Source organism: Beta vulgaris, chromosome 5, assembly GCF_026745355.1.
Source record: "Beta vulgaris subsp. vulgaris cultivar EL10 chromosome 5, EL10.2, whole genome shotgun sequence".
In the NCBI taxonomy this organism is placed as follows: Eukaryota; Viridiplantae; Streptophyta; class Magnoliopsida; order Caryophyllales; family Amaranthaceae; genus Beta; species Beta vulgaris.
This window is the reverse complement of record NC_079206.1, coordinates 30286962-30298103: the sequence shown is the minus strand read 5'-3', so window position 1 is coordinate 30298103 and position 11142 is coordinate 30286962. Positions and strand designations below refer to the sequence as shown.

The 11142-nt window shown below is 34.2% G+C and overlaps 1 protein-coding gene across 1 annotated transcript; it reads right to left on the bottom strand.

Moving 5' to 3' along the window:
- Positions 1-414: 414 nt before the first annotated feature.
- LOC104908140 (hypothetical protein) lies at positions 415-3214 on the bottom strand. Its single transcript, XM_010697221.4, has 5 exons — positions 2816-3214; positions 2643-2731; positions 2028-2066; positions 850-1900; positions 415-752 (listed from the first exon to the last, which is right to left on the bottom strand). The coding sequence occupies exons 1-5, from the start codon at positions 2909-2911 to the stop codon at positions 666-668; spliced, it is 1362 nt and encodes a 453-aa protein (XP_010695523.1). The 5' UTR covers positions 2912-3214; the 3' UTR covers positions 415-665.
- Between the last annotated feature and the right edge of the window lie 7928 nt (positions 3215-11142).

Genomic DNA, 11142 nt, shown 5'->3' with positions numbered 1-11142 from the left:
TTGGTCAAAGCTCAGGCTGTTGAGACTTTAGCCTATCTGTCTGATATGCCCATGATGCCAACAGAGAATGAAATAGAAGCACCAACAACTATGTCTTCTATTCCAAAGGCATTCAGTGGTCCCGGTCAAATTGTGCAAAGCTCATCAGCAGAAATGTCTGGAGATAGTTCAAGGCATCAGCGTTTTAGCTTTGGCATAGGTAGGATGACGAAAAGCCTTAGCTTTAGGGAGGGTACAGTTCAATCTCCACTTAGCTCTACTTATGATACTGCCAAGTCTGATCCTGCTAAACCTGAGTGCTCGACTTGTGATGATACTCAAATTAGCAATAAATCAAACATGAACAGAACAGCTAGAGCTAGCCCTTTAAGAAGATTGCTAGATCCATTATTGAGGTCCAAGTTTGTGAACCAATTGGAGAGAAGAGCAATGTGTTTTTCATTTTCTTCTTTCACTGAAATAATAGACAATTTTGCAGCACTCTTACATGAAGTATAGAACAAATAAAAAATGAACAACGATAAGGCATTACAACCAACAAGCAAATCCATAAACAAGTAAAAGCTATTCACAGCCTCACGAAAAATTCACACTATCAAGGAACAAAAGAAGAAGATAATAACACTTCAATACCATGGACACAAGATCTAATAACACACGACTCGCTATGTGCGCGAATCAGCAGCACCTTTGTTCAGAGCTCTCTCCAGCCTGGTTTCAAATGGAGTGGAATGCCAATTAACCCTTTTATCCTGCACATATGCAGAATCTATAAACATCAGTATTCAGTAGCCTCAGATTCCCAGGATGGAAAAAAAGATCATCCAACAACTTTCACTTGATAGATACCTCTCTATATTTGCTAGTCGTGTTTGGTATGCCTTTGAATGAAGAGGCCGAACCTGAGGATTCAACAGGAGTCCTGTCACTTCCGTTATTCCAGTGTACTCCCACAGTGCCTACCAATGGCTTCTCATTTGGGCCTCGACAAGGTGATCTCCTCGGTGGAGATGAGGCAGAGAGTTGCTTGAGTTCCTCTACAGTCAATGCGCCGAATATTGGTCTTTCTTGATGACTTGTGACTGAATTCGACCCATATGAGGATGCACTTGTCCAGCATGATATTGGATCCAAATCACTTGGTTTATCCTTGCTAGGGGGTGTTTTCTGAGAGGAAATCAACCATGTCGATAGACTGGTGTCAACCGCCAATGGATGGTTATTTCCTGGATCATTAATCTGGGAATTCTCCTTCTGTTGTCTTAGTTGAGGAGTTTGCTTAGATTTCACGGTCTTCCACTGAGTTGTATTCTCAACAGGATTTAGCACTGAATGCACATAACCGGACCTGTCTCGTGCACCACGGTAGAACCCTGGTGGAGTCTCTAAATCTTTATAGAGGGATCCGTGATCCACTATGGACTCACCGCCATGCCTGTCATTAGCCACACGTACAACTGAATTTTTAGCCCCCGATTCCAGAGAAGAACCGGACCTAGTTGGACTTTCTTGCACTTGTCTTGGATATTCATCATCACTGTATCCTGCATCATAGCGCTCTTCTTCATCAACATCATCATTGTACACATCTTCATCCTCATCCAAATCACTTACTTCACAGTCTAACTCTTCAGCTTCATCATCACTCTCTCTACAATTTTCGTATCTATGATTTGGAGGGTATGACCCCAAGCTTGACAAGGTGGAACCACTTTCTGATGGTGTAGAGCATTTGCCTGGTTCCGTGCACTTCACATCTATCACTTTCTCATTATCTTTCTCAATCTCCTGTATGAGTTCTGGTGCCTCATCATACGAAATATGAACATATTCTTTAACATTTGAATCAAAAGTCACTTTCTTTTGTGCACCTAAGGTCAATTGTTCCTCTTGCTTTGGCCTAAAACAACATTACAAAAAATAAAACCAATAAACTGAGATCCTAGCAAAAGCAGAAGGCCCAAAGGAACCAAGTACTATCATGAATTACACAAGAGAATAGCTAAAGATAAGCCCAATAAACTTACTGGTTTGTCAAGCTCAATTGTTGCACCTCTGAATCAACCCTGTGCAAAAAATCCACAAGACAACATTGAGCACAAAAGTTTCTAATAACATGCACACAAAAAAAAACAAAAAAAATAAAAAGATAATATTACCAAAATCCAAAAAGGTAAAAACAGGAAATTGCAGATCAATAACCAATTGAAAACAAACTAGTACTATGGAATTACCAAAACCCAGGAAAAATAACTGGTCATAGCTGCTACTTAGCAAGTGAAATGAACAAAAAATGAAAAAAAAAAAAACTCAAGCACGATGCACAAAAAGCACTAGAATAACATTTGGATTTTACATTGTCAAAACCCATAAACACAATTGCACATAATTGCAATATAGGAAGTTAATTGAACTTAAAACCCCTCATAAGATGCACAAAATCTGCAACTACAACCAATATTCCCAACGATTTTAGTAAAACCTACAAGTGCAACTACACAAAATTGCAAAGATGGTAAGTAAATTGAGCAAAAAAACCCTAACAAAATTCTCACCAACTTCCTCTACGACAAAAATTGGCCCATAAAATTAGCAAAACCCAGAAAGCAAAAATAAAAACCATCGAAATGTGAAAAGTTTACCTAGATTCAGGAGGTGAAACTTTTTGCTCTAAATTGTCCTGTTCTGCTGCAACAGCTTGATGTATAGAATTATACTGATATCCAACATTCTAAAATCAACAAAATAAATTCAAATGAGTTACCGACAAAATGATGAAATCGCATAAAATGAGCTTAAAGAAAGGAACACATACTGGATTCTGATAAGCAACATTATTATGATTGTGAGCAATTTTACTGCGCTTTTTCTCATTCTTTGAAGACCCAAAACACCCAAGAAAACAACCCATATTTTATTTTTGATAAATCTTGATTTCAAACGTGGGAAAATTGAGTATTTGTGGAAGCAAAAAGTAGGGAAAAAAAAACAGATGATGGATGGCGTTTTTGAAGGGTTTTTAGGACATGGGAGGAGGGAGAGAAAGGAGAGGAGCGTGTAAGGAACAGAGAAATAAGGTGTAGTCTGTAGTGGGCAGTGGGGTGAAAAGAGGACAAAACAGTCAAAAAAGAAAGGGCTTGTTCGACTGTTTTCTAATACTTCCGAGGTGACCGTTGGGATTTTTGGAGTTTGGAGGGAATGTGGTTTTAGAGTTGTGTTTAAACTGATATTGTTGTCTTCACTCTTCGCATGAATTTGGAGCTGTCAAAATCCAACCTGATCTAAGTAACCGACTCGAACCATATCCTTATCCAACTTTATCTAATATGAGAATTTAAACACCCAAATTCCAATTAGTAGATGTTGGTATCTGGTGTAGGATGACCATCCTACACCAGCTCCAAAACGCAAGGCAAGAAGAATGAAACGTATCATTCAACATGCAAAAAGTAATTGATTTGACAGCCAATGTACATTTCCATTACATCCAGTGTACATGTCGAAAATTCATAAAGTAACTGATTTGACAGTTACTGTTCACCATTTAATAACTAATTTGATGTCAACCGTCATCATTTCCCCCATATATTGTTCACCACTTCTCTCTTTTCCACACTCAACCTCCTTGTACAGTCTTGGCTTCGTGGTTGTTCATTAACAAAATCAAAATGTACAATGACAGCCCCCCAGCTGAAAGTAACCCAATTCCTGAAGCTGATGTCAAGTGAGTAGTTTGCAATCTTTGTACACTGGTGTGTTGATGTTTGTTCACTAATAAAATTCAATATGTACAATTACAGTCATATACCTCATAGTGCTCCAGGTGCCTAATAATAATAAAAAAGGTACCGCAACCAACATAAATAAGGATAAATCACAATATACACTGATGGTCATTACTTTGATCACTGAAAATCCCCAAATGTACGCTCGTATATTATTATACACCAAACCATATGCATTTGTACATTAAAAACATTATTTCAGTAAATAAATGCGAGAGAAAGAGAGTGAATGAGTGAGTGATGAGAGAGAAAGAGCTGACCCACTTTCAAAAATACTGCCAAAAGCCAACAAAATTTTGGCTCCCCTAAAACCATCAAACGACATTGTTTTGGGCGAGGTGTAGGATGCTACACCTCGGTGCATGATCTAATTTGCGCCCAAATTCAACTTGTATCCGTTCAAACTCCACCTATAGTTGAAATGACCCGATTATTGTCTATTCGAACTCGACTAAAATTCAACTTGTACCTGAAATTTTAGTTAGGACACGATTTTTCAATGGATGGAAAAAAGCTTTATGCATGGATGGAGCAAAGTTATTAAAATCGCGAATCAAATCTTAAAATCTTACGTTACGATTCAAGATATTGTATCGATTTGATTCACGATTCTATATGATTTTATACATTTATGTTAACTAGCGAAAACCTCGTCAATTTAAATCATGCTAACAAAAAAAATAATATATATATATATATATGTTAATTATTTATTGTCAATATAGTGGGTAAACAACTTCTTTTTTTTCAATTTTTAGGTCTTTGAACTTATAATTTTGAAGTGGTTAAGATTGAGGTACTGTGGACGATAGGTCACAGGTTCGAATCCCCCCTCGCCTTCTTTGTACAGCCTTCATGGCTCATATGGATCAAAAAAAAAACTTATAATTTTGACATATTCAATGAAGATTGAGTGCAATATCTTGATTATACGTGTTTGTAGAATCTTATAATTCTACAATTCGATTTTAAAGGTCGTTTCCGGTTCAAACTAGAATCTTGATTTTAATAACTTTGGATAGAGTATATTTTTGTATTTAAATTTAATTTGGCCAATTTTTCATACTCTTGTTGAATAATTAGGTCTTTTGTGATATCGGTTCTATGTGAGGAATTAATGGTTTGAAAAAGTAGCAATCTTATTCTCAATGGTGAATGTTGACTGTTTGTAAAAGTGTAGTAATTTAGCCTACAAATTAATGGTATGAGTTTCACATATATTCTTGTAAAATTTACATATGAAAAGTTCGAAATTTTTGAAAAATGGAAAGGGAGAGAGACAAAAACAATGTGTATAAATTGAAATAATTCGTATATTCTTGCAGAATTGATTGAAAAAAAGGCAATTAAAGTAATAATGTAACATTATGGAAGGAGTGTGTTTTTTTTGGTATAGAAAGTAACTAGTTATTGGCATGGGCAACATCCGGGATTACCAATGTAAATTTGATGTTTTAAATCAAACATTTGAGAAATGAAAAAAAAAATATTTTAGCCATTGGATTGCACTTAGGAAATAATCTTCCAGTTCCTTTCAAATTTTATATGTAGTAAATTATAATACTATATATATATTTGGGCTCATGTGAGAATACTATGATTATGTGAGAATACTTAATTATATGAGAATAGATCTCTACCCTCAGATTACTCTCATCCAACGGCTTTCATTAATCAAAGAAAACAGTGTGTTTCCTAACTTTCCTCCAGCGACCTACTGTAGCAACTAGGAATTTCATTAATCCAAAAAAAAAAAAACCATTAAATCCCCAAAAAACGTCAAATTTTGTTCACCGACCTTTAGTAGCTTGCCATTTTCATCCACAATTTAAGCTTCAACAACATCCAGAACTAGTAATTTATCTTCAATTAAAGCTCGAACAAGATTCCAAATTCTCCATTGAAGCTCGAAAATGATTTGAAGTGGTAATTTTTTGGAATTTTGAAGCTTAATTTTTCAGTTATTTGTTGAATTTTAGGGTTTTGGTTTTCGTAACATGATTTAGGATTTTTTAAGCTTAATTTTTGTTTGGTTTTTCTTCATGGAAGAAAAATTCTTGGATTTATGCTTAATTTCAGCCAGGCCCGACAATACTCCATAGTTTCTTTGATTCATGATTGACATCCTTAATTAGACTTAGTTGTTGTTGCTGCTGTTTTTGATGTTCTAATTCTAAGGGTAACAGTGGATTTTCATCTTCTGTTTTTTCTTCCTGCATCATTTCTGTGTATGTATTTTGAAATTCTTGTGTTTTAAGTGTGAAATACAGTTGTTGCCGATGCTGGAATTAGATGGAGGATTTTAATAAATTGGTTTGACTTTTGAAATTGAGAATTGTAAGTATGATTACATTGTCTCTTTTGAAATTTGTAGTTATTTTCATTTTGATGTACTTGTAGGGAACTTGTGATGTGCTTTTAGGCAATTCATGATGTATATTCATGATGTATACACATTGAAACGCATCGTAGAAGTCCAATGCAATGTGGAAGTCCAATGCAGTACAAATTTTTACAAATTCAATAAAATTTTGGTGGCATTTTGGATCTGGGGTATTCTTTGGATATATGAGATAGGTTCAATTACTAGTTGGCTATGCCTATGGGTATTGATACATCTGTGTATTGGAAGATAAGTCGTTATCTGGCTGACATGATAAAGTTGTAGGATTTTGTACTTGTTGGACACTACCAAAGTGTTGGGTTGTTTGATTGATAAAATGGAAGGAATGAGAAGCTATAATCTATATAGGGAGAGTAGGAGGTTCTAACTTCAACCAGAAGTTAGGAAGTTCGCTTGCCTAGAACCACTGAGTTTACTAGAGTTCTACCCTCTAAACCAAAGAATTTTAGGAGCTTTTTGGGCAATTCTTGTACCCAAGCGGACAACATCTAAGTTTCCGCAATTAACCTACTGGAATGAACCTGCTGGAATGAAACTTCGGATCTTTTGTCCATTGTCATTAGGTGCTTTAGATATGTTTTGTCTGTCTTCCTATGGTGCACGGTGCCTGCTATGCTAATGTTCTATTTGTAGTGCAGTTGGTAGACTGTGAAGCTTACTACAACTGTAGAATTAAGAGAGTTGTTGAAGAAGGGGGAAAGTATGGAGAAGGAGAAAGTACTGTAGAATTGAGTGAATTAGAACAAGAATGGGAATGCCTTCTATAAACTTATGGGTAATGGCATATAAATTGCATCCACTTAACATGTAAACTTATGGGTAATGGCATATAAACTTTTAAAACTAAATATTTCTAATAGGTGATGTACTTTTAAGCTATCATTGATGTACTTTTAAGCCATCACTGATGTACTTTTAAATTACTACTGATGTACACATACATTTTTCATAGTAAAAAAAAATAAATACATGAGAGGTAAAGTTACATGATACAATAGTGATGGAACAATGTTACATAGACTTCCAAGACAAGCATAGATTTTTACTATATTCTTCACATGAGGTTGGTGGCTCTAGATTTTTACTATAGTTTATGCCTAGGATTACTGAATTGTCGATGGAGCAACACTATAAGAAAATATATAGGTGCTTTTGAGTCTTTTATTGCTGAAAATTACAATGGTTTAATGTTGTTTGAAATTTCTCATATATGAGATTCAATGTACTTATAGTGTACCTATGATGTATGTGTGGTAAAGATTTGATGTACATGTGATGTATTGGTATATGGCTTTCAAATCTGCGTGTCTTTAGCTTTTAGCTAGCTAAATATGATGTATTGGTATTTATACAGATTGACTTATTCAAAAACAGAAGAAATTTTTTGTGAATGGAGGAAGGAGTTTAATGTTTGATCTGACGTTTAATGTTTTTACATAATTCTGCCTATGAGAAATGCTTTAGAATCTCCTAGCAATCTTAAACTCAACATCCAAGTTCACTTAGTTGTTAACTCGCTATAGTACTGAAGATCATATTATGCCTTGAATGGCATCCATGTTTGTATACACCATGCTTGATCTAATACTTTTACTACTTAGGGCTTGATAATGCGTACTATCTGCTTTTGGATTAAAATTGGTGTGTATTGGTCTGTGAGCATTTTGTAAACTTAGTTATTGGTTTGTTTGTAGGGTTTAGTATATATGAAAATCAAAACTTATAGGACATATATTTGTGCTTGCGCGAAGTCCAGTATATTCATATTGATATGCTATGGAGTATCATTTATCTACTTGATGGATGTAGTTTGGATTTTGGGTGCAAAATCAATTTGGTTTCAATGATGAAGAGAGCAACGTATGCACATATTAGAGAATCTTTGAATAATGTCATAGTTATAATAAAATTAGACATATTAAAGAGTTTCAGTCAGGTTATTTCAAAAGCTTTTGTATACATAATCCATGAAAATATCAAAGTATCCCATTGATTGTCAATAGTGGAGATCACATGCAAGTACCCTATAAGCACCTGCCTATGCTTTTTACTTGTACTTTAAAACCTATTAGCTCAAATGGAAGAGCATGTGCTATGCGCAAGATGTGGGTTCGATTCCCACATAGGTTATAAAATGACAATTATTAGAAGTTAGAGCCAAGACATAGAGCAGAACATGTTGTACAATAGCACTCATGTACATTAAGAATAGAGTTGAAAATCATACTGTGACTCAATCTAATGGCGTCATTTTTTTATTCTTTTACCATATCATCAAATAAGGCTTATGAGAAAAATTAGAAACATCCTAAAAACTAAACAAGTTCATGAAAATAATAAGAGCTTGTGTGGGAGTTGAACCCACATTTTTGTGTATTTGCACACAAAACACTCACCAATTGAGCTAACAAGCTATCAAGTTGCAACATTTTGATAAGAGTTATATCAAGTATTGGTTAGAGTTGTAGCAACACTGACTATAGTTATAGAAAAAGTAGTTATTATGCCACATCAATCAACACATTCAGCAATTTTAGGCCTACAGCTGTGCCTATAACTCTGATTTCCATCTCTAAAACTATGTGCTCATAGCCAGAGCCTTTGTCATGACAGTCTCTAGAAGTCAGTTGTCAAACTTTCATTTCTGGTTTTTGAATATATTATGGGGAAGGACAAATGCCTACTATTCGGCCAAACAAATGCAGACTTGCAGACATATTCTTGAAAAAATACACTATAGAATGGAAGGTATTTGAACAGAGAGTGAGGATGGCAGCATAACAAACTAGACAAGTCCATCGATGGCCAACAGCGAGAAGTATTTATAGACATTCACGTCATAAGTTAGTGTATCTACATGCTGCACTTTGTGAAACCTTGAGACTATACCCTTTGATGTACGTTGAAGCCATCAGTGATGTACATTGAAACCATCTCTGATGTACATTCAAGCCATTGATGATGCCATCAACCTCTATCTCTAAAACTAATTTTCAGCTAGCCTTTCACTTCACTAGCATGCTCACTTTCTGATTTTGGAAACACAGAGCCCATATTTGTCTTATAAATTTTGTTACAGACAATTAGGAATGGGAGGATGGTTCGTTGATCTACCCAAAACATAAAAACTACGCTCGAGCAGCACTGAGATAAGGCATGGTCATTGGTCTAACCCAAAACTCCAAAAGTATAAAGTATCTATACTACTATAAGCATGCTGATACCTTATATGGCAGAAAACACATGAAACAGATAATAAAATAATAAGCAATAAATAAACAAAAACTTACCAAAATACTGTCTCTTGTTATATGAAGAAACAGAAGCAAATTGCAAGTGGCTAACAATTGAACTTTCATCTAGCAAACTCGATTCACTCCCAGAATAATTTGAAGATAATGAGCCTATTGAAATTGAACGACTTCCTACAATGGACTTGCAAGTTAATAATGCATATCATCTACATGCCACTGCACCAATTCCCTTGAGGAAATTTTTGTAGTAGCATGCAAGCAAAGAATTGTCTCAGCAACTTGGACAATTGAAGTCACCTAAAACCAGGAGCAGAAAGGAAAAAGTTCTTAAAAAATATAGAAAAGAGGAAATGGCAGAAGAAGAGTAATTTCTTAATCTTTGTTAAGCTAACTCATTATTTCAAGTTTGGTTTTGCTTCAGAAGTTAACAAAGTTTTAAATCTTGACACCTTGCTCTAACCAAGTGGAAACTTTACTGACATGACAAAATCCTTTCACCTGACTTCACAATATCAACAATAACTAAAGGTAGACTGGTAGAGAGTTCAAGTGAGATAATGTTTGTATAATAAACCAATTCACCAAACAAAATACAAATTTCATTGTTGGTAATATATCATAATAAAAATCTCGAAATTGAATAACACATCAATAATCGACCTACATTATACAAAAAAGCAGCATTCAGTTTGTCATTTTTCTCAATTACAAGCACAAAAATTGACAATTAGACTAATAATTAGTTCAACTAAAGTGGACAAAATCAACAAGAATTTCAGCCTAGGATAGAGAGTATCAGCACAAGAAATATCAGAGATGGCAACATAAGTGCCACGATTAGTCATGACAGAATATTAAGACAACAAATTTCATTGTTTCTAATTAATATATCATAATAAAAATTTCGATCAAACAATTAATTTCTATCAAAATTTGTTTAATTTGAGAATTTCGTACCTCATGATTGAAGAAAGTAACAATTGAGTAGCATCAAAAGTAGTATGAATGGATGATTTGGAGAAACAATTGATGGATGAATTTTGATGAGAGAGAAAGCTTCGAATTTTCGATTGCAATTGATCGATGATGAGAAACGTGAGTTTTCAGATTTTAGTGAGAGATGTGGGGTTTTGTTAAACATTTAGGCAAATCACAACCCTTCACTTTTTATGATCTAACGATTGTGATTTATTCTCACATAACTTCTTATTCTCACCGGATCCCGACTCTATATATATATTATATATTAATATATATATATATATATATAATTACTTACATAGAATATGATACAATTTTGTTTTTGAAATTTAGGTTTTTTGTTTGAAGGGATGAAATTTAGGTTAATGTGTAAGAATATAATCGATATAATAAAATGATATGATAGTATTAGTTACAAAGGTTTAAATTTAAAGATTTTTTTTTTTTACTATAAGAGCACGAAAGGTAAGACATGCTATTATTAGCATTAACTTAATGAGAGTTAATACATACATTTGTATTTTATTGTTTTAAAAATAAAAATATTATATTATCTTTAAATACGTCTTTTTCCCACCAAAGACAAACATGAAATTGTAAAGTAGTTGGTTAATGAATTTGTTTATCAAATGAAAGGTTATAGATTCGAGTCTAAAAACACACATTCTTATTGTTTAATGAGACTTATTTGATTGTGTGGGAAAAAAAAATACATGTG